Source organism: Leopardus geoffroyi, chromosome B3 (assembly GCF_018350155.1).
Source record: "Leopardus geoffroyi isolate Oge1 chromosome B3, O.geoffroyi_Oge1_pat1.0, whole genome shotgun sequence".
NCBI lineage: Eukaryota > Metazoa > Chordata > Mammalia > Carnivora > Felidae > Leopardus > Leopardus geoffroyi.
Window position 1 is genome coordinate 38110284 of NC_059337.1, and position 24417 is coordinate 38134700.

At 39.5% G+C, this 24417-nt stretch overlaps 1 protein-coding gene and 2 long non-coding RNA genes across 9 annotated transcripts in view; 2 read left to right on the top strand and 1 right to left on the bottom strand.

Moving 5' to 3' along the window:
* The window catches only part of LOC123582834, a 117372-nt gene extending 111517 nt beyond the window's left edge, over positions 1–5855 (top strand). The window contains exon 4 of the long non-coding RNA XR_006704595.1: positions 5748–5855. This is a non-coding gene — a long non-coding RNA (uncharacterized LOC123582834). The remainder of the gene's footprint in view (positions 1–5747) is intronic.
* Positions 1–24417, bottom strand: part of IQCH (IQ motif containing H) — a 211544-nt gene that overhangs the window by 95545 nt on the left and 91582 nt on the right. For 5 of the 6 annotated variants that reach the window (XM_045449327.1, XM_045449328.1, XM_045449325.1 and 2 more), the window contains 4 exons: positions 21905–21984; positions 19806–19844; positions 5697–6248; positions 4925–4991 (listed from right to left, as the gene is read on the bottom strand). In XM_045449327.1, the coding sequence (XP_045305283.1) occupies positions 4925–4991; positions 5697–6248; positions 19806–19844; positions 21905–21984 (738 nt within the window). The remainder of the gene's footprint in view (positions 1–4924; positions 4992–5696; positions 6249–19805; positions 19845–21904; positions 21985–24417) is intronic. The other variant, XM_045449326.1, reaches the window with a different exon arrangement.
* Positions 5877–14642, top strand: LOC123582835. 2 transcript variants are annotated; one of them, XR_006704601.1, is made up of 3 exons: positions 5877–5988; positions 8877–9357; positions 14473–14642. It is a non-coding gene; the product is annotated as an uncharacterized LOC123582835 (long non-coding RNA). The 2 variants fall into 2 exon arrangements; XR_006704600.1 differs by lacking the exon at positions 14473–14642 and having other exon boundaries at positions 8877–11089.

Consider the following 24417-nt stretch of genomic DNA (forward strand, 5'->3'; position numbering starts at 1 on the left):
CTAGAGGAATTAGGATTCTTTGTTGCAGTTCTTTCTCATTTGACAGATAGATTTTGCTTAAAATAGACCCTGGTATTCTATTCCTGCTATAAACCATAGTAGATTATTTTGTTATATTATTGTATTTCATTGTATTTCATTAATAAAAATGATAAAAATATCTAATATCCAATTAAGAGATTAGCCTATATACTATGGAAAGACTGAGGTGTTGTGTTTTTTTTTTTATCATCTTAGGAAATTACAAGGCTGATCAGTTTCTTCAGACAGTTAACCAACAGCATCCCACCTCTCCTGTCTGTTAAAAATAGCTAAAACTTTTTGTTACATATAGGAATACTACTCAAAGTATAGAACAGTCAGTTAAGTTTTATTATTTATGTATTTATTTAAGATTATTTATTTATTTATTTGAGAGAGAGAAAGAGAGAGTGAATGCGAGAGGGAGAGGGACAGAGTGGCAGGGAGAGACAGAATCTTGAGCAGGCTCCATGCCCAACTCAGGGCTTCATGTCACCACCACAAGATCATGATCTGAGCCGAAATCAAGAGTCGGATGCTTAACCGACTGAGCCACCCAGGTGCCCCTATTTATTTACTTATTTTTAAAGATTTTATTTTTAAGTAATCTCTACACCCAACGTGGGCCTCGAACTCATGAGTCCGAGATCAAGAGTTGCATATTCTTCCAACTGAGACTGCTAAGCACCCCTCAATCAAATTTCTTAGCTCCTCCTTTCAAAGGGGTTACTCTGCAATATGTAATTATCTTAATGTTCATATTATCAAGCCACAGACTTGAAAATACTTGATAAATATTTTGTGGTCAAAAACATTACTGAAAGGCCGGCCTTCATGTGATCATTGGTTTTGAGAATGCAATTATTCTTGTGGGTGCAAAACTGCCTAAACAACCAAATATATAACTGCAATGTACTGTACAGTTATCAGCTACTAATATTTAATTTTGAGGGTTCAAACAAGTTAGTGCAACCCCAAGTGGCTAGCAACACGGTGTAATTATTTCTAGGGCTAACACTACACCAGAATTGATTGCAAATTTCCTATGGAAAGAGCAAAAGGGGACAAGGCTGTAACTTGTATTAAATGCCTACCTGAATCTTATATGCCTACCAACTGATTTTGACTAGTGATTCCCTCCCACCTCTGAAAACAAAATTACTACATTGAATAGATTTGGTAGAGGGGCATGTGTTTAGAGAAAAATGGTCTTCACTTTTATTTACTTTTGTTTTCATGAACTGTATAGGTAAGTCCTTGGAGCAGGAGACAAAGTGGCCCTGTTGCAACTAGCTAAAATCTTCAAGTATTCACAGGGAAAGTGGGGTTCACAAAAAGGTACACCATAATCATTCTAAACCTTCTAAAGAAAGGTTTGAGAATTACATCTGTGGAATAAGTTCAAAGTGACAGGTTAACGTTATTTAAACTTAATTTAATAGCCACAGGTCATTTTATAAAACCTAAAGCATTAAATGTAGAAACAAATACTATTTGATCAGAGCCCAAGTATTCTTCTCATGTGAAAGTGTGTGATTGGGCTTTTTAAACGCTTAGTTGAAAAAAATATACGTGATTGTTCTTATCTCTCAGAAGATGCATGATTAGCATTTTTTTAAAAAATGGGTTATTGGGGCGCCTGGATGGCTCAGCCGGTTAAGCATCGGACTCTTGATTTCGGCTCAGGTCATGGTCTCATGGTTCGTGGACTCGGGCCCCACACTGGGCTCTATGCTGACAGCATGGAGCCTGCTTGGGTTTCTCTCTCCCTCTCTCTCTGCCCCTCCCCTGCTTGCACTCTGTCTTTCAAAAATAAATAAATAAACATTATTCTATTTTTTGACATTTTATTTATTTTTGAGAGACAGAGAGAGAGAAAGCACGTATGGGGAGGGGCAGAGAGAGAGGGAGACACAGAATCTGAAGCAGGCTCCAGGCTCTGAGCTGCCAGCACAGAGTCTGATGCAGGGCTTGAACTCACCAACTGCAAGATCATGCCCTGAGCTGAAAGCTGGATGCTTAATTGACTTCAGCCACCAAGGAGCCCCAATAAATAAACTTTAAAATGGGTTATTCTGTTTGGTGCTTCAGCTCAGGTCATGATCTCGCAGCTCATGAGTTCAAGCCCCATATTGGGCTCTGTGCTGACAGCTCATGGAGTCTGCTTCAGATTCTGTGTCTCCCTCTCTCTCTGTCCCCTCCCACCCCTTCCATGCTCTGTCTCCGTCTCTCTCTCTCTCTCAAAAATAAATAAAAACATTCAAAAAAAAGTTTTAAAAAATGGGTTCTGTTGTTAACAAACAAAAATTACTATAATAGGAAAGACTTTCAGATTTATTATGTGTTCATTTAAACTGAGAATATGTCTTCTAGAAGAAAACTAGTTTTTTATTTTATTTTTTTTTACATTTATTTATTTTTAAGAGAGAAAGAGACAGAGCGTGAGCAGGGGAGGGGCAGAGAGAGAGGGAGACACAGAATCTGAAGCAGCTCCAGGCTCTGAGCTGTCAGCACAGAGCCTGACACGGGGCTCGAACCCACAAATTGGGAGATCATGACCTGAGCTGAAGTCGCTGTAGTTTCAGGCACCCTGAAAGCTAGTTTTAATATCATATCTAAAATAATGCAATTCAAGTTTTTGACTAGGTCATTTTCTACCTAATCTATATGCAGCAAACCCTTTTGGAGTTTTAAAATGTTTTCATTTGGGGCGCCTGGGTGGCGCAGTCGGTTAAGCGTCCGACTTCAGCCAGGTCACGATCTCGCGGTCCGTGAGTTCGAGCCCCGCGTCAGGCTCTGGGCTGATGGCTCAGAGCCTGGAGCCTGTTTCTAATTCTGTGTCTCCCTCTCTCTCTGCTCCTCCCCCGTTCATGCTCTGTCTCTCTCTGTCCCAAAAATAAATAAACGTTGAAAAAAAAATATTTAAAATGTTTTCATTTAAAATTATTTTTTATTACCCAGTTTAGATTATTGCTCATTATTTTCAAAATTTTACCTCTTTGGATGAGGCTCTTTTCTATCAGACTTCTCTGCAGGGCTGATTGCATCGGGGTTTTGAAGGGTCAGAGGTGGAGGGAAGGAGTTTGTGGAAATCGTGACTGTAATACCTTCATGCTGTCAACATTGCAAAGTAGGGGGCTTGTTCTATTTCTCGGGATTTTTTAAAGTGTATTTATTTATTTTGAGAGAGAGAGAGAGGGAGAGCACATGTGTGCGAGCTGGGGAGGACACAGAGAGAAGGAGACAGAGAATCCTAAGCAGGCTGTGTGCCGTCAGCACAGAGCCCCATGTGGGGCTTGGTCCCACAAACCATGAGATCATGACCTGAACAGAAAGCAGGAATCAGATGCTCAACCAACTGAGCCATCCACGTGCCCTTATTTCTGGTTTTGAATAAAACAGAAAACACAACAAAATTTCCCACGTAATATCAGGTCAGGTCCACAATTGCAGAAGCGAAAGGCTCTTGCACCTTATTCCAAGGACTCAAGTCTGTTAATTGTGTCTGCAATTAGCCTCTCTGGTTGTAATCAGTTACAAGTGCAATTTCTGAGTGTGAACTAATTTTGTGTGCAAAACTAGTCCCACCAAAACAAAAGCCCAAGTTGGAATGAAATTCAGATCTGTTTTACCTCACTTACATCCTGAGGAGGAACTAATTTCTTCTGCGAGCCATAAAAAGACCCAAACTAGAAGACTGTGCAACTAAAGTACCTTCTTAACTTTTCTGGGAGTACTTAGATGTAAGTACTCTAGATTCTAGGAAAGTTTGCGTTACTTTATTACTACTAATATTTCACTAAGTTAAAAGATAATTATATTTATATAATAATTAAAAATTTTTTTTTCCTTTTTGTATTACTGTTAAAATGTGTTAAATGCTCTATACTGTACATAGGTACACAAACACATATACTCACACAGGAGCACAAATAAATTACAACCCAGAATTCTACTACAATAGATTACTTAATGCATCGCTCTACTTAAAAGGCCTTAACAAAGAGCCAGTAGTATATAAGATGCAGATGTGATGAGTTTTGCTGTTTGTCAAAACTCCCAAGTCCGCTTAGGACATTTGGCCTCACCCAGGAAATTTTTAACACACCAGGTAGGTTAAAAAGCAAAACAAAACAAAAATAAGGAGGCAGACCACCCCACACCTTTTGACAGCAGCTCATGTTTTAAAGGAACTTCCCGTGCAGATTTCTGAGATGCCCAATGTCATTTTGGCATACCTATCTTACCACTGTGTTGCAGACAACAGCTTTTAAGTTCCCCAATTCATAAATGTAATTAAATAATTACATTAGTGCTAATTAACATGAAACTGCAGATTATTTAAGCGCAAAAAACACTATTCAACTTCTTAATTATTCTTGTTCACACAGCATTTCCTTTTGCTCAGGCGCCCTAGGTGCAAATAAAGCATCCCATCTGCTCGTAATTAGAACTAAATAATTTCAGAGAATGTAGCTTATCATTTTGACTGCACATTTGATTAAAAACAGTGTACAAGCAATATCCTGGCTTATTGGCGTAACAGCAGCAACACACGCAAGCCTGTGTTCTTCTATCATTAAAGAAGATCGAAAACATTATCTGTTATTTCAGGGGGAAAAAATACAACTTTTTAGTTCATTTCATACAGATGAAAGCGAATTACAGCAAATCACCTCTCCACTGAATAGCAGCCCCCACATAATGACTTTATTTGCTTAATCCCCAAATTAAACGCCGTTTCGAGCGAGGGCCCTGTGTTATTACTCTCATCATGTCGAGAACATTTTCCTGCCGAGACCAATTTGAATAAAACAAGGGGCCTTCCTTGAACTCAATCAAGGAGCCATAATGTGGTGGGTAATAGAGGTTGCTGATAGATTTGCAGGCAAAAGTGTTATACCTAATGATGGGATATGGATAATAGTCCTCCTGGAGGTCCTGATGCGATTCCAGTTGGCTGCCAGATGCTAAAAATCAAGAAGAGCATTGATCAGTGACAGGAAGCTGTAGTGGATTCATCTAGTCAAACTTCAGCTGTTTTTCCACTGTACAGTTAAGCCAGGCATAAATTATATTAATTGATTTAATTACATACTTAAAACATCTTCCCCAATTAATTTAATTAGGTGGCTACATGATGCTACTGGCAGGGGAAGATTAGAGGCAGCTCACTTAATTAACAGAATATGAATGAAAAAAAGAGAAAGCAAACATAAATGAAATTGTGAGCACTAATTAAAAGGCTGTCTGCAAACTTAAATACTTTCTGACAAAGTGGTGACAGCAATGTAGACAAGAGAGGATTTTTTTTTTCCTAGCAAATTAAAGTGCCAGAAGGTATATATAGGGAGAAAAGGTAGTGCAGTTAAAACATTGATTTTCTGACAGAACTACCATAGTCAAAGTGAAGGGACTTTTTTTCTATAGAAAAAATTGCAATAGATTTTACAGGTGCAAAAGCCAGATTCCTGGTTAGGGCTAAAATATGATGTACAAACACACGTAGGGTTTGTGCATCATACACGGGGAGGAGCGGAAGGCGAGAGAGAGAGGCTGAGGGGGAGGGTAGTTGGAGACAGAAAGGGAAGATGAAGAGACAACTTACTGCAATCGCTCAAGCAAGAAATGTTTAGAAAAAGAGGTCTGCCTTAACAGCTGGCAGCCTTGTGTACCTTGGCTCGAATACGGAAATTCTCCAGGTGTCTTTCACGTGATTCCTGCAGGATCTTCTTCACTCGGGTCTTATGGCAATGTAAGAGCCACGCGATGGCAATCACACCTGAAGCCCACTTCTGCTGGCGATAAATGAAGAAAATTTGTCTCGCTTTGAAGCATTTCCATGTGGCTTGGATCTTGATGGCAGCCTCTGACTTTCCATCTTGGCCCTTGTACCTTTGGCCCGGAAGATTTAACATCATTTGGATGTGAACTGGGTTCTCTACCAGTGAGAGAAAGTCATATCTGGTAAGTTTATTCTTCAGCTCAAACTCTGGAAGGAAGGCTACCAAATTGTTTCCTTTTATTTTAACTTCTGGTATTGCATAGTCCCTGAGAAACTTCTTGATGTGTTCCAAGAGAGAAAAAATACTTCCCCAGGATAAATTAAAATGTTCCTTGAATGCTGAGAAGTCCGGGGCTGTCGTGTCTATGACACCATTAGAAATAGAGAAGTCATAGTCCCATGGTGATTGCACAGCTCTAGAAGGTATCGTGACTTTCATGGCCTGTAGAAGGAAAGTGTCACCAGAGATGAAATATAATTGTGACCTTTTCAAATGAGTTGTCAAGACACACACTGTCACATCATCATTCATTACTCAATGCTAGGAAGAGATGGATCCTAGTTTTTGCTTACAAACATGTCATAATAGGAAAGTCTGGCCAGGATTTTTCATGAAACTCATCAACAGAAGAATATCTTAGAGGTTACTCAAAGCTATTAAATTTTTGGGGACACCTGGGTGGCTCAGTCAGTTAAGCATCTGACTTTGGCTCAGGTCATGATCTTGCGGTTTGTGAGTTTGAGCCCCGCGTCGGGCTCTGTGCTGACAGCTCAGAGCCTCGAGCCTGCTTCAGATTCTGTGTCTTCCTCTCTCTCTGCCCCTCCCCTACTCATTCTCTCTCTCTCTCTCTGTCTCTCAAAAAAATAAACATTAACTTTTTTTTAAAGCTATTAAGTTTTTTATACAAGTGTTACAAAATTGTTTAAGGAAACCGATCATATAAAAGTTACGCATTTAGTGTACTTTGATATGGTCAGCCAACCCATAGTCTCTGCAATTTACACTTTGTACACATTCATGAGTGGAATCATATTCCTGCTTTCTTGTTCGTCTGTTATCCACCAGTCCTGAAAAGCAGGGTGGAATCTTTCTTTGCAGTCTTGACTATAACTTCAAATGTGTGCATCAAGCTGTCCTGCCTCTTCTGACTTTCTAACAGGTCGTCACTTTCCAACATTTACAGTTCTTTTGCCACCTTCTGTTAGGATCCAGGAGGGTTTTGTTTTTATTTACAAGGAGTGTTATGCTGTGTGTGTTCACCCTTGCCACTCTCTAGGTTTCTCTTGACATTTGTTCTTTTCTACTTAAATCTCATATCTTCTTAGGGACACACCTGGAGTTGTCCCCAGGTAGAGAGAATCTGAAATCTCATAACAAAACTAAGGAAGACTTTGGTTTTTCATTTTGCTCCCATCTGTACTGATTGAAATTTTAAGTCATGTAAACATACTACATTTACTTCTGAATGTCAAGAGGGTTCTCTAAGAATGGGGTCATGGACAGTTTTTTTCCTTATACTTTTCTGCATGAAAAAACTGAATAGATGTGATTAAAAATAAAATCCGAAGAGGTTTGGGTGACAACAGTGATATATGTCACACGTATCCCTCAAAAAAATAAAGAAAAGGAAATTTTGGTTGTGTCTGTGTCCAGTGTGAAATCACTATATTTCATCATTGAAACCTGTTGCATTAGAAAAACAGACACTCTGCCCTATGGTCTAAATGTTCCTAATGGTCTGGGAGGGGGAAGGGTGGGCATAGATATTTCAGGCTCTGCCTTCTCCTCTGTAAGCCAGGTATCAACTTACTGTGCTGATTGCTTCTTGCTTAGGGATTTAAGGAACAGATTGTCTTCAATATGTCACCATTTACCAATCTTTACCAAATTGTAGGATTATATTGTTCTCTGCATTTTGAAGAGTTTTTAGAGAACTCAAAGAAAAAAAAAAAAAAAAGACCCGAGTAATTAATCAATAACCATTATGTCACAGCACTGGGTTGAGTATAACTGTTAGATTGTTCATGCTTTGTCTCTACTAAACAAATGTTAATTGGTATCAATTAACAAAGTCAAGGCAGAAAGCTATCTAAAAGAAGCCAAGAGATCATTTATAGTAATAGCACAATAAACAAGCACAATTTTTTTTTTAAATAAAGAAAAGAAACGCTTCAAATTCTTTTTCTTTTCTCAGGCAGTGGAATAATTAGACTGTCACCTCAGGTAAAAATGCTGAAAAGCAAGTGTTAAGTCCAAGAGGAGGGATTTCCTTGAACTTTAGAGGCAGACTTTAAATTTTTTTTTTAAGTTTATTTATTTATTTTGAGAGAGACAGAGACAGCACTAGTGGGGGAGGGGTAGAGAAAGTGGAAGACAGAATCCCTAGCAGGCTCTGCGATGTCAGCCGAGAGCCCTACACGGGGCTCAAACTCATGAAACCACGAGATCACGACCTGAGCCGAGACCTGAGCCAAAAGCAAGAGTCGGACGCTTAACCGACTGAGCCACCCAGGCGCCCCTAGAGGCAGACTTTAAATGGCAGTGAACTTTTTGCACACTTTTAACTTAAGAGTTGTGACAGGCATAGGAATGATGGAAAAAGTCTTCTAGCCAAGACCCTAACCCTTTCTGATCTTCTCAAGGCATCAAGAGAGAATGTAAACTGTTTGGTGGATAGAAACGAATTCTTGGATGGGCAAGAGAGAGTTGGAGAAGTAATGCCTTGTGTAGCAGACATCAGCGCTGGCAGGAGAAGTCATGGCAAGTGGCACAGGTTCCAACAGAAATGGCCTGTGGGTACGTTTCTGCCTTCCTTCAAGAATGGGTTCTAATGGTGGGAAGGTTAGAGTCAAGAGAAGAATGGCCATGCTTCATCAGTGACAAACAGACACGGACAGTCATCACAGATGGACGTGTCTGCAGCTGGCTGGTCCTGCCAGTCATACTTTTGATCCTGTTAACGAGACCCTGAGGCTTCTAGAGGAAATGCAGCTATGGACGGGACAATTGCTCAAGAACCTGGTTTCCTGGGAAATATTAAACCCTTTTCGAAATTCCTTGTCTTTACAGAGACTCATGTGGAATTGGGACCATCGATGAAAATGGAGCAACCTTGGGAGAAGATTCTTAAAGAAGAGGACTCCAGTCTCTCTCAGGCAGTGCCTTCAAATGGTGTAGGTGTGGGGCGTGTATGTACGTCAGCAAATGAGTTTCAGACCTTTTGAAAGAATAGCCCTGGTTTGGGAATGGGGTTACAGAATTGAACAGTGGCTGTTTGAGAACAAAGGGATTATACCTCCCTACCTTCTTGGATGATATTCCAGGAAAGACCTGTTCTCCAAGGAAACACACTCTTGGACATCAAATAGACCACTCAGGCACGGGGAAGCTATGGGTTTGGAGTCAGCTAAAGCATAACTGTAGTACATCTGTCACAGAGAATGCCACACTTGGGAGCACTTCACACTTAGAGCTGGAAAAGACATGTCTCTCAAGAGGAAGGCTTCCCAAATTAAAGCAGTGCATCAGCATTGTGGGATCCATTGAGCAGGTAAAGACAAAGCTGCTTCACAGCCTGCTAGGAATAAGAGCCCTGATTAAAGGTCACGCCAGCCTTCAGATTCCGGTTTCTTCTGCTATTTTTCCTTTACTATTTATCTCCATGAACTTGTCTGCAATTATCTGTCGCCGACCTTCTTTCTCTCCGCCTACCTTCCTTCTTTCTATTCCTTCCTTCTTTTCTTTCCTTCTCCCACTCTCCCTCCCTTTCTCCCTTGTTTTTTTTTGTTTTTTTTGTTTTTAAGATATGCTGTACTCCCAACATGATGTTGCTGAATAGCAATATTGTTTTCCTTCTAGTGGAGATGGCTCTCTGTCATGCCACCCGCATGCTCTCCTGGTCCTTCCTGAGCTCCTGGCCACACCTTCACCAGGGCCCAAACCTGTGGCATTGCTTAGCATCCTGATGTAACTAACTGAATCGACTAGCTGGGAAATGCTCTTCATCATCTGCAAAGTGTTACTACTAATTAGGTAATTTTGAGAGTTTCTGGAGCAGTAATTTAGGAAGAACTCTGAATTTAAAACAAACAAACAAAACCCAGGAAGGCAAGACGATGATTACATATGCAGGTAAGCTATAAGTGGGAAGCAAAAAAGATAGGCCCAGTATTACCTCCTAAATTTTAGAAATAACTGCCATGATGAAAAACTCTAGGAGAAAAAGGCATGTACTTCTAAGATGAATGTCTTTATGAAAAATGTTCTTTTCACACATGTGGATAGCATGTGGATGCAGGATTAAACCATATCTGAGGATCCCTAAATTAGATATAACCAAGATCTCCTGGTGGTAAATGGTCAAGTATATGGGATAATCCAACATGGATATCATCTTTAGGGAAGGATTTGCCTAGAAGGACAGACTAAAATTGCTTTTGAATCCATAAACTGATGTTCAGTTTCTCCGAAACTCAAACATATCCATGATTAATTAGCTTTGGCAGCGCTGTTGTGTGAAAAAGAATAAATTCTTCCTGCCATTAGGGCTCTATGTGAGTGCTTACATTCAGAGTACGAGTGAAGTGACTCTCAGAGATGGAACTTTCATTCTTTCCTGAAAACCAGGGAGGCCATTGGTCTGGCCTGTTCTTTAATAATTGTTAACAGTCTGAAATGTGTTAAGCTTTGTACAAAACAGATATCAGTACCTCAGATTGTCAGCACTATTTGAAAGATATAAATAATATTCAGAGAGAGTAGCTGACCTAATCAGGATTTAGGGATTCAGCATAATTACGGTCCTGAATTTTAGAGCATGAAGGCCTTGCCTTTTCTGTTTGTTTGTTTGTTTGTTTTACTCAATAGGCTATTATGGGCTCGGAGAAACGAGCCTTGGCCCTACAGTCTGACTCACCTAGGTTTGAGTCCAAGCTCTGCCGCTGTCTGCTACACATTCCTGGGCAAGTTACCATCTGCTATGGATTGAATGTTTGTGTCTCCATAATATTTGTATGTTGAAGCCCAGTTCTTGGTGTGATGGTGTTTGGAGGCGGGGCCTCTAAGAAATAATTAGGTCATGAAGGTGGAGGCTTCATGATGAGATTAACGCCCTTATAAGAAGAGAGACAAGAGAGTTGATTTCTCTGCCATGTGAAAATATAGGAAGAAGGTGGCTGTTTGCAGAGCAGGAAGAGGGCCCTCAACACAACCTAACCACACTGGCACCCTAATCTTGCACTTCCAGCCTCCAGAACGTAGAGAAATAAATATTTGTTGTGTAAGCCCCCCAGCTTATGTCATTTTGTTACGGTGGTCCAAGCTAAGACAACATCCTCTCTGAATTTAAATGTTTCTCATCTCTAAAAATGAGAGATCCCTGCAGAGTTGCTGTGAAGATGATAATATGTGTAAAGAGCCTTTCACAGTGTCTTACCTCCAGTCATGTTTAGGTTATTAGTGTGGATGAGGAAACAGGCTCAGAGAAGTTAGGTGATTTGCCCAAGATCACATCACTAGTCACCTTTCCCTTCCCCCATGCCATCCATGCCCAAAGCCCTAACTGTCCAGAACATCCTGTAGGACCCCTTACCAAGCTGTGCTCTCCTTGTTCAACCTTCCTTTTACTACCTCCTTCATCAGAGCTGACCTGGTCTGGACCTGCTATTTCTTTCTTATTTGGAAAGTGGCCTGTTCAACTAACCCCTATGAACATGCTAATGAACCATGGCATGGAAGAAAAGTGAGGGATTTGAAGTGAGAAGACATAGGATCTAGGCTGTTACCATGTTACTACATGGCCTTGGGAAGTCACCTCTCCTGTGGGCTGTTTCCATTAGGGGATCATTCAAGGTGCTTCTGATTTTGATACCCTAAGTGTCTCTGACTTAAAGTGATTTTGACACCCTAGGTCTCTCTGACCTATTAATTGGTATGTGTTGTTTAATAAACTCCTGGAGTTAGCAGAGCCAGCAAATTGAAGATATATCTTCAATTGAGTCATTTCATGTACTATAAGAAAGACCTGGGGATTTTTTCCCCTCTATTTTTTAAATAGGAAGCTCTTTCTAGAAATTTACAAACCAGTAGAGGAAGAGCTGTTTACACCAACTATACGTATAGGTGGTCATGGGGAGAGAACCCCAAAGAGTGATATTCCAGTATTTCAGGGTCTGCAAATCCCCCAAAACAGTTCTCAGTTCGTAAGACCTAGAAACTGCATTTAAGCTATAACTGTCAATTAAAAATGAGAGTCAGAGTCCCTAAGCTTTATAAAGAGGATAAAAGGCAAAAACAGAGAATTCACTGAGCAGAGACATACAAAGGGAGAGAATTGTGTGTAAAGGCCGCTCGGATGAGTGGCAATTTTCTTGGGCTAATTTCTGCAATCGCTTTGAAAGATATATTTATTCAAATGAGTCTTCCTGAACTCTGAAACACTTTCTGAAGAGAAAAAAAGGTTCCTGTGGAACAAAAACACTCAATGGATCAAATTCTGGTTGAAGATCAAACAGAACAAAATCAGGAAGACTTTTTTAAAATAGACGGTGTATATGTCAAATGTGAACTTTCCTTTTCTAGAGACCCATCTCATTTTACTGCTGCATTGATTTCATTTTTTCTGCTACCTTTCTAATATTTTCTGAGAGCATGTGACATAGATAAAGACCACTGAGGACAATTATGACTGATGGTTGGAACCTGCCAGGGATATGTACAGGGAACCTGGCAGAAGGGGAATGGAAAGAAGCCTGGGTTCCTATATTCCTGAGAAAAGAACCATCGTCATCTTCTCTATGGGTAAAGGAATAAGAGTGAGCCTCCCAAAGGACCTGTGTTATCACCAAAGTAAAGCTTGACATTATAGTTTTCTTGAGAAAAATGTGTACATAGCAAGTCTGGTGATCCCAGATGGCTAAAAGATACTTGCAAAATTCTTATAACACCCCACCTTTTCACATTTGCTAAACCTACATATGTATTCCACTTTATTTTCATTCATAGCACTCATCACTGCCCGACATTATATTAAATATCTGCCTTCCTCACCAGAATATAAGTCCCAAGAGGGCAAAGACTTGGTTTGTTTTGTTCACTGCTGTATCCCCAGTGGCTAGTACACTTCCTGGCACATGGTAAAAGGTGAACAAAGATTAGTGGAAGGAAGGAAGGAAGGAAGGAAGGAAGGAAGGAAAGAAGGAAGGAGTGAATAGTACAATTTAAATTCATAGCCACTTGGGCTGGATTTACAGCACAAAACTGTTCTGTGATCATACAAGTTATTTGCAAACTCACAGCTTGAGTTTTGAAACACCAGCAGACCACTTGGATCTGAAAATGTCCATACCCTTGACCAAGAAACGGTCAAGTAGCTTATGGGTTGCCTGGGTGGCTTAGCTGGTTAAGTGTTCAACTCTTGATTTTGGCTCAGGTCATGATGTCAGGGCCATGAGATTGAGCCCCATGTTGGGCTCTATGCTATGCGTGGAGCCTGCTTAAGATTCTGTCTCTCCCTCTCCCTCTACCCTTCCCACTCACATGCTCTCACTTGCTCTTTCTCTAAAAAAAAGTAGCTTAAATAGTACAAAGATTTATGTAGAAATATGAAAAATGTTCATGGCAGTTTGATTTATAACAAGAAATTATTTAACTGCTTATTAATAACTAAAATAATTATTATAATTAAAATAATTATTATAATATAATTATTATATTAATTATTATTATAATATAAAATACATATATAAAATAATATATTTTATATAATAATATATAAATGGAATATAAAATAATTATGATTATAATATAATTATAATCATTATAATAATATAAATAATGACATTTATAATTTAATATCTAACAATAGGATAATAGCTAAGAAAATTATGGTATATCTTTAAGACAGAATATTATGTAGCCATTAAAAATATTTTATAAAGACTTTTAAGTCATATGTATAAAAGCTTATGATAAATTGTTGGGAGAAAAGAGATAGATCACAGTTGAATATACTGTATGATACCAATAGTGGGCCAAGCCAAAAATTTAAATAATGCCAAAGGGTTATGGTATTACAGGAAATTTTTTTTTTTGGATACTTTGGCATTTTTTCCCTCCTTTCTGAACTTCCCAAATTTTCCGTGAATGATCAGATCACACTCTCATGAATGAAAAAGATAAAGTAAAAAAATTAAGATTATTTTGTGGCTTACTGATAACCTAACATTTTTTTTCTGGTTTATATAAGTAAAATTGCTAGTCACATGCAATAGCAATGTACATTTAGGTGATGTCATGAAGAGAGGTAAAGACAATTTGTCATTTACTTCTTGCAAGAAAAAAATTGTTTTGCACATAAAGCTGTATAATTTTAATTCACTTTGAAAGTTTCATGCCAAAAATGCATTAAGTGAGGGTGGCAGTTCCTAATGAATCAGACAAAATGGAAATTGTTTTAAAAGAGGCCACAGTTTTTGTTTCTGTTTTGTAATCTTCTTCCTTTCCTTCCTTTAAGAATGCAAATTAAATGAGGTTTCAGGAGGGAAAGTGAATCTAAAAGAGGAAAGAACAGTTCTAGACTTCCTTCTGAATCTCATCTTGTATCTCCAGGCTACAGGGCTCTCTAATTCTTGCCAAAGTATGACCTGCCCTCTCTTTAACCCTTTAGGGCAAGACAAGAAAGGAGACAGGTTTGTGCTGGGCACAAAACCCACCAGGGAGGCACGCTGCACTCTTCAAGAAGTAGGCTTATTTGGGGGAGCCTGGGTGGCTCAGTCAGTTAAGCATCCAACTTCCGCTCAGGACATGATCTCACAGTCGGTAAGTTCAGGCCCTGTGTCGGCTTCTGTGCTGACAGCTCAGAGCCTGGATCCTGCTTCAGATTCTGTGTGTGTGTGTTTCTCTCTCTCCTGCCCCTCCCCTGCTCATGTTCTGTCTCTCTCTCTCTCAAAAACTAAATTAAAAAACATTAAAAAATTTAAATAATGGGGCGCCTGGGTGGCGCAGTCAGTTGGGCGTCCGACTTCAGCCAGGTCACGATCTTGCGGTCCGTGAGTTCGAGCCCCGCGTCGGGCTCTGGGCTGATGGCTCAGAGCCTGGAGCCTGTTTCCGGTTCTGTGTCTCCCTCTCTCTCTGCCCCTCCCCCGTTCATGCTCTGTCTCTCTCTGTCCCAAAAATAAATAAACGTTGAAAAAAAAAAAAATTAAAAAAAAAAAAAAAAGAAGTAGGCGTATTTGGAAAAATGTCTATTCATGTCCTCTGCCAGTTTTTAATTGGATTATTTGTGTTTTTTGGGGTGTTGAGTTGTATAAGTTCTTTATATATTTTGCATATTAACCCCTTATTGGATATATCATTTGCAAATATTTTATCCCATTCAATAGGTTGCCTTTTTTGTTTTGTTGATGGTTTCCTTTGCCGTGCAGAAGCTTTTTATTTTGTTGTAGTCACAATAGTTTAATTTTGTTTTTGTTCCCCTTGCCAGAGGAGACCTATATCTAGAAAAATGTTTCCACAGCCAGTGTCAAATAAATTACTACCTATGTTTTCTTCTAGAAGACATCCAGATAGCCAGCAGACATATGAAAAGATGCTCAGCATCACTAATTATCAGGGAAATGCAAATCAAAACCACAATGAGGTATCACCTCACACCTGTCAGAATGACTAAGATTAAAAAAAAAAAACACTAAGATTAAAAAAAAAAAAAACAATGTTGGCAAGGATGTGGAGAAAAAGGAACCCTCTTGCACTGTTGGTGGGAATGCAAATTGGTAGAGCCACTGTGGAAAACGGTATGGAATTTCCTCAAAAATATTAAAAATAGAATTACCATATGATACTGTATATTCACCCAAAGAAATGAATGGAATATTCATACACACAATGGAATATTCATATTCACACACAATGGAATATTACTTAACCATAAGAAAGAATCTTGCCATTTGCAATGATGTGTACAGATCTAGACGGTGTAATGTCAAACAGAGAAAGACAAATACCATATAATTGCACTCATATATGCAATTTAAGAAACAAATGAACCAACGAAGAAAAGAGACAAAAAACCCCACCAGACTCTTAAATATAGAGAACTGATGGTTATTAGAGGGGAGGTTTGTGGGGGGATGGGTGAAATAGATGAAGGGGATTAAAAGTACCCATGTGATGAGCACTGGGTAATGGATACAATGGTTGAATCACTATTTTGTATGCCTGAAACTAACTTAACACTGTATGTTAATTACACTTCAATAAAAATAAAAAAAGAAGTAGGCTTATTTCTTTTAGTAGATAGGGCACATTAAACCTAAAGCTGCTCCTAGATACGTACCCCCCCCCGCCCGGTTTTCAGAGTATATATTTTCAAACTTGAAACACTTTGTTCAGAAACCGTATAATCTGATGCTAAACAGGTACACACTTAACACAGCTGCTGTGGTGTGCGAGGCCTGGAGCCCCACCTATTGGGCACTTCGGCCTCTCTCCTTTTCCTGGGGGTCTTGGATTGAGTGTTATGGGGCTATGGAAGTTCTGTAGAAAATGGATCTGGTCTAATCCCTTCCTTATACAGATGGGGGAAGTGAGACTAGATGGGGTGGTGTCACTGTAACACATGTTGCCTGATTAAAATAGTTCAGCTGACTCACCTGTAAAATAATCACAATTTTTTAACATAAGGATCAAGGGCATATGTTGGAGAGATACTAAAGAGAGTAATAATATAACAACAGGACCCCAAAATTGACATTAAAAGGTTATCCCCCAAACCTATTCTTCCTATATCAAAGGTGATTTTACAGCAGAGGTATGACTTATGAAATAGGATTTCCTTTTCTTTTTTCTTCTTTAATTTGGAAAAAGTTTTGAAAATACAGAAAAGTACAGAGAATAAAATAATAAACTACTACGGGCAGTTGTTAATCTTTTGTCTTCTTTGCTTTGTGTATAACATATACTGTTATCTATCTATCCATGGCTCATAAACAAGAAAGCAAGCTACAAAAGTCTAGTAGTTTAAACTGGGGGAATCTCCATGAGGATGATTTAGATAACATTAGATAATACAGAGTACATATAATATATATGATATATATATGTATGTATATATATATGAAACAAAGAAGACAAGAATATATATAAACATTGTATATTTTAAAAAAGTATATTTTAAATATTTATAATTATTATTATAAAATTCAGATCTGCTTACATTGTTTATATATTTGTATACATATGGAAATTTAAAAAATCAACACATAAAGTACAGTTGAAATCCTCTCTGTATTCCTTTTTAGCTCATTCCTCTCCGTTCCCCATTTCCGGAAGCAAACACACTCATGAATTTAATCTGGACCCTTGTGTCCAATAAATACATTCGTTTGCTTCTTTTACCCACAAAGTAGATTTTTTATTATCAAAATATTAGTTGAAATTAATTGGATCTTAACATAGCTGTTAGCATGCCTGCCTTGAGATAATAAATTGATGTTTTGCTGAGAGAGGCAATTTTAGCAACTTTTTAAGCGTTTAACTAGATCCCTGAAAATAAAGACCTCAGATTTCTTGAAATAACTACAAACTCTTCCACTGTTTATTATCTTCTTCCTTGGATCCTTGTGCAGAGCCTGACTGACTCAAATTTACCCTTCTACTTCTTGAGTGTTAGTTATTTGGTTAATGTTCTAGGAGACAGAAAAGGCTCTTAAGGTCACAGCCAATGAAAGCAGACATGACAGGCACCATCCTGAGGGTGAAGGAAACAAACAAAAAAATACACCAGAAATGGGTTCTCTGCATACAAGACACCAGGTAGAGAACATGTTAGATTATATTAGCAAGGGGGAGATATAGTATCGCTTAGAAAGATTTCCATAAAAAATGATTGAAAGTTTTAAAAATGTCTAATGCTTTGAGGCTCTGGCATTCACAGAGTCCAGTTCTGCGTCCTGGCTCTGTCACTTACTAGTTGGATGACCTTAACTTCTCTGTGTTCGGGTCCTTCCAGTAAAATGAGAATAATAGTCCGTGCTGCATAGAGTTGTTGTGAAATGAAGTGAGCTAATCCACGTCAAGCATAGGAACAGTGCCCCCCACAGAGGCGGCACATGACACATGTATGCTGCTAGTCATACTAGTAGTGGTGGTGGTAGTGGTTGCAGTAGTGGTAGTTAGTAGCCGTAGTAGTTATAGTCATGGTAGTAGTAACATTTGGAAAACTAGCCCATGTGGAAGATCATAACCTTGTGTGTGGGAGGGTACAGACTCCGGAACCTCACTGTGTCCTCTGGATCCTCCACACAGTTGGTAAAAACCAATTGGGTGGGCCTGGGGACAACGACACTACAGCATATTGGGTGGGTGTAGACGGTGAACAATCAACTTTAGCTGTTATGCATATTCCAGATACAGAATGCCTTAGGGTTCTTAAGGCACATCCTATTTTTATTTTTTTTTTTAATTTTTTTAACGTTTATTTATTTTTGGGACAGAGAGAGACAGAGCATGAATGGGGGAGGGGCAGAGAGTGAGGGAGACACAGAATCGGAAGCAGGCTCCAGGCTCTGAGCCATCAGCCCAGAGCCCAACACGGGGCTCGAACTCACGGACCGCAAGATCGTGACCTGAGCCGAAGTCGGACGCCCAACCGACTGAGCCACCCAGGCGCCCAATATTTTTAAAGTGTAGAGTCAAGCTTGCAATTTCCTCATAGCAAGAAGTCAAGGGAAGCTGGAGGAAGGCTCTGATTGCATTGATTAGTTTATCCTAGAGCAATTTGTCTAGGTTCGGAAGGACTGTCTGCAATCACTGCTGGAAATACAGCTCTGACTAGTCACAGCTCTGCAGAAGTACAAGGAGATCCAAAAGGTGGGCTCTTTTTCCTTGAAAAGGGGCGGCTAAGCTCCCTCTGAAATTCTTTTTTGATAAGATCCCCAGAGGAAGGGAGGCCTAGAAGATGTCCTTAAAAATAGACCAGTGGGGGTGCTTGGGTGGCTCAGTCAGTTAATTGTCCAACTCTTGATTTTGGCTGAGGTCATGATCTCATGGTTTGTGAAATCCAGCCCCACATCTGGCTCTATGCCAACAGGGTAGGGCCTGCTTGGGATTCTCTCTCTCCCTCTCTTTCTGCCCGTTCTCCACTCGTGCTCAATTTCTTGAAACAAATAAATAAACTTAAAAAAAAAATAGACCAGTGAATTCTGATAACAAGTGCTTTACAGTTCTAAAGCATTTCTGCACATATTAACAGTACCAACCTTCATAAGAAACCTATGAGAAAGGAGCTATTATCCCCCCTTGTCAGAGGAAGAGGTGAGGCACTGAAAATTTCAGTGACTTGCTCAAAATTCCTATATTAGGAGGAGAATCCAGCTCTTTCCTGCTTCTAGTTCAGAACTTTTATTACTCATACAGGCTCTGGTGGAATGTTCCTTGCTGGCACGTACTTGTCTTTGTGGGAACAATTTCATTCCTCCAACTTCTTTGTTACCTTATTAGTTTTAGGCAGCTTAATTCTAAATCCCATACCCTTAGCAATTATGTTCATAGGCAGTCTGTGTGTGCATGTGCACGTGTGTATGAATGCACACGTACTCACCCATGCACACACGCAAGTGCATGCTGGGGGGGGGGGCAAGTGAATTTTTTTCATTTTGTATTTCTTTTTAGTGTACTTTTAAAAGATGAGAATCTCAGATTGAAGTTGAAGACCATTGTGATTCAGCCAGATTTTGAGTATGCTAAATCACTTTTCTGGATTGAAACCTGAGAAGTAATTCAGTCCAAACTGAAAGGGAGTGATTTTTCACATTAAATGAACCTTTTTTTTTTTTCCTTTTCTGAAAACATGATCTAATGTCTTTTATAAAAGAAGAGCCAAAGAACTTCTGTTGCAGTCTCCAGCTGTCAAACCTGCCTCCCATACTTTTGCCCTGCAGCAAAAGGCAGGGACATCAGGTGACAAACCCCAAATTTCAACTAGTCACACAAATTACAGACCTTCCTATCATGATGTCCTCTTGACCTTTTGCCTTTCCCCTACAATGAAGAATGAGACACAGTTTAAATCAAAATGACTCTCATGGGCAATTTTACAAAACAAATAGAAGCACAGAGCCTCCCCCCAACCCCCTCCCCCCCAGTTCCCCCCGCTGGGCCAGCCTGTTCCCTCTCTCCATGCAGGCAGGAGCTAATAATTAGAAAGACCTTTCCCACCCCAGACAATGCTGCTCTGCTTGCCAAGAGCCCTGTTTGACTTGAAGAAAGAGTTTGACAAAGTAAATATTTACAAAAACAGCTAGAGTCAGATGCCAAGTCCTGCTTCTGGGGAACACTTAAAGAAGTATTTACAAGAAAAGGCTTCTCCGTGGGGCACCGCACTGCCCGGTGGGGATGCTGATTCAAGGTCCATTCTGGCTCTATCAGTGTTTCTGTTAGCCTTTTCCATGCCAGGACGCTTTTCACAGAGTGTATGAATAATTACATTTACCATTGAAGAGTCAACTCAGAAATGTACCAATTCGGGACCACAGGAAAGAGTCTTTAAATGTTACTGCTCCAGCACTAGGGAGAAAGCTTTGTGAAGTCAACAGAGAGGAAATTAAAAGGCAGGGCTAATTAGCACTGGGAAAACGTCATTATTAAAAAAAAAATTTTTTTTTTTTTTTGGAGATAGATCGATTACCGCACGAGACCTGGTCATGTTTGTATTACCTGTAGATCTGTTGTCTATAACACTGTGGGACTTGAGAGCTCAAACATGGTGAGAATCAAAACAGGTGCCCCCGCCTGTTCCCATTATGCACATTAGCCCGTGGCCTGTGCACAGCCTGTTAAACAGCTGAATTTGAAACAATCATGGTGCAGGCCAAACATTAGCCCGAAGGCCTGTCTGTCTAGGGATTTGGCCATTTACATTGATTTTTTTTTTTTTTACCCACATTTTTCATGAAACACAAATATTTGCCATGGCAACTGGGGTGTCACATGACATGCTGGTACATAAACAGCTTGGAAATCTCTTAAGGGGGCACAGCCCACCAGTGCTGCAAATCCAGGGAAAACATCTTGAGGAAGATTTGGGCGTTAAGATGAAGGTCTGGGAAGAGCAGGTAACAGTCTATGTAGACACAGTAGGATTCATTTCTTCTCTGCCACTCTTCCTTCTCTCTTTCTTCCTTCTTCTTCTTCTTCTTTTTTTTTTTTTTTTCTAATGGGAGCAGCTGTAAATATGACCACATAGGGTAAGCCCAGAAAAAGACACTGCCAGCTGTCTCCTTTTTCTGGTGAAAAGTTTCAATTATCACAACTCTGTGGCTCATAAACATAAGAAAGCAAGCTTCAAAAGTCCAGCACCTTTAAACCCAGAGAATCTCCATGAGGATTAATTATGTTGTACTGTGAGCTCCTAATGTCAGAGAATACAGAATTTCTTCTCTTTCCTCTTTAGGATATCTGGACAAAACTGGAGAGTTTGCTTTTTATCCTGTGCTTAAAGACAAATGAAGTCGAGTAAAACCTCATAATAACATACCCTATGCAATGTGAATTTGGATACAAAGCAATAGCTATTGTATTCCAGACTCCTGGACCAGCTAGCGATATAGGTTGGCCCAGTCATTTAGTTAATGTGACAATAATGTGACATGCTTGGGGCGCCTGGGTGGCGCAGTCGGTTAAGCGTCCGACTTCAGCCAGGTCACGATCTCACGGTCCGTGAGTTCGAGCCCCGCGTCAGGCTCTGGGCTGATGGCTTAGAGCCTGGAGCCTGTTTCCGATTCTGTGTCTCCCTCTCTCTCTGACCCTCCCCCGTTCATGCTCTGTCTCTCTCTGTCCCAAAAAAAATAAATAAACGTTGAAAAAAAAATTAAAAAAAAAATAATAATGTGACATGCTTAAATTTTTTAAGACCCCACTGATAATGTAATGCTAGAGTTTACTTATACAGCAATCCCCCTCTAAAAATCAAATGCATCTCAACAGCTGAAGTATTTATTTCTATGTCAGTGGTACAATTCTATCAGATGTGTGCACTACCAAAAACCTCACTGAGAACATTGTAAATAACAACAGTTTTCTTTTGTTAGAAGCATGAATACCTTTGATGTTTGTTTCTTGGCAGAGACCTTCTTCACTTCCACTGGAATCAGCTGTGGTTTCTGAGGTGTTCCGAAAGGGGCTGTGGACAGAGGCGATGCAATGTTACCTCTTCCAGAAAAAGGCTGAGTCATTGGGTGGATGTTATTTGGTTTGCCACTTGAAAGTCAAATGGCTCTGACACCCTTTGACTGTTCACTCTCAGCCCTGCCTGTATCAATTCAATCAAACATTTGTGATCACAGACTTCAAAAGGAAAGCAAAAAGCATGGGAGGGCAACTGTTCCATCAGAATATAAGATCAGCTCGTTTTATGCAAACTGCCCAGATGAAAAGGCAAATTTTAAAATAGCAGGCAAATTAGAGAGTAATATTTGTCATATAAAAATGTTTCACTATAAGATCTTTTTAAATAGCCATATTCCCAAGTTCATTTAATAGGTTACAATATAACTACCTATGCTGGACTATTCTGTGTAGTCAGTAAAAAAGACAATTCTGAAGAATTTAAATGGCTTGGGGGAAACAATACAAGTGAAAGAACACAGTAAATATTACTTTTGAAATAATATTTATAATAACAATATTAATGAAATCTATAAGAAACAACTTTTAGAGCACACATCTGGTCCATAGGTGGGTAGGTCTACCTGCTAGACAGACAGTGCTCGGGAGAGAAACCACATCTCTCCTGTTGCCTGGCAGCAAATCCAACTGCCCTTTATAAATAGCTCACGTCTGACTTGAGGGGATTCAAGTCAGGGGAGAAATTCTCAGGGGAGAAAAATCCTTACCCTACTGTCTCCCAAGAAAGAAAACAAAAATAATTAAACAGTTAATTGAGTCAAAAGAGTGAGGTTTTTTCCCAACCGTCTTAGCGTACCCCTTCTCTGTCCATTTTGTAATAACCATATAGAAAGGACAGATACTGATCGAAAACAGCACCTCAGTATACAATTTGGAATCCCACCATGGGCTCCCAACTCTCTCACGTTGTCTCAAGTTGGCTGCAAGCAATTTCTTCAGCCATCTCTTAAAAAGTAGCACGAATTCCAGAGTCTTGTCACTAAAATTCGCCTCCACCAAAGGCAACTTGGTTTGACCTGCTTTTCAGACTTCCTGGCTGCCAGCAAGACTCCCTGACTGTAAAACTGACCAGCACCCTCCCTAAGCTTGGGCAGTGAAGACTCCATTCTAAGCCTGTACGTTTTGCCTTGACCTCTGTACTCTCCTGCCCTCCCACTTCTGAAGACCAGTCCACACCCTGTACTTAGGCTGCTTTAAGTCCACAGATTCACCCGTAAAGGCTACTATTCCTATTGTCTGCAGGCTCAGTATACTTTTTGTTAAACTATCAGGCTCCTGCAGACAAGTGGGATCTTTGGTTAAATTCCCATGTTCAGACAAAACAGCAGCTTGACAAGTTTTTAAGTAGGCATGATTTTTAGAGCATTTTAGTAAAATTTTAATGAAATTTGGTAGAATAAAGATATAAAAGATTTGTAATTTCATATGGATAATCCACAGTTAATGGTATATCTAAAAAGTTTTTAAACATTTTTCTTAGTTACTTGCAGAAATTCTGCCACTAAATTATAACTCTATGTGGCCTTAGATTTTATGGGACACATATATTTGACGAATGTGTCTGCATTTTCAATGGAATTGTATCATAAGGTACTGCCTATATTTTGTTACCTGATTTCCCTTCTGGAAAATGTTTATCTGTATGATAAACTTTGCTGGAGTTAATGTCAGGGGGGAAAAATCTTGTCTTTCTGGACAAACCTGTATGCTTTTATGGTGGTTACTGATATGTACCTGCCCAATAGCCATCCCCCTTTCTTTCTTGCTAATTTTAGAACTTCATTTTTTTTTTTCAACCTGTCCAGCTCCTAGGGTTGCCAGATTTAGCAAAAAAAAAATTTTAGAGGACATACAGTTAAATTTTAATTTTAGGTAAACAACAAATAATGTTTTAGTATAAATATGCCCCAAATAGTAAATATATTTAATATTTATATTATTAATATATTAATAATTAATAACAATTAATAATATATTATTTAAAATTTATATTATAATTTAATATTATATTTAATAACAAAGAACAGAATTTTCATGGATGGATTGGACTAAGCATAACTTACTATATGAAGACTTTAGTGTAAATATGTCCCAAATCCTAGCCCTAAGCCGAAACCTAACCCTATCTCTGGACCCTCACTTTCCCAGCCTTTCTTATAGCTAACAGTAGCCACGTGACCAGTGAGATGTAAGGGGAAAATCTATCAGGGCTTCTGGGAAGAGATTGATTGTTTTCCCCTCTTCCTGCCTTGAATGTGTACATCAAGGCCCAGATCTGCAAGAGCCGTGGAAGAGCCGTGAGGTGGCAAGCATGAGGATGAAATCAAACATGCTAAAGAAGGTAAAGCAGAAAGAGAGCTGTTGCGATTCTTTTGATGAGTGCCACCAGCCCTATGCTGCCTGCTTCCTGATTTCTTACGTGTGAGAC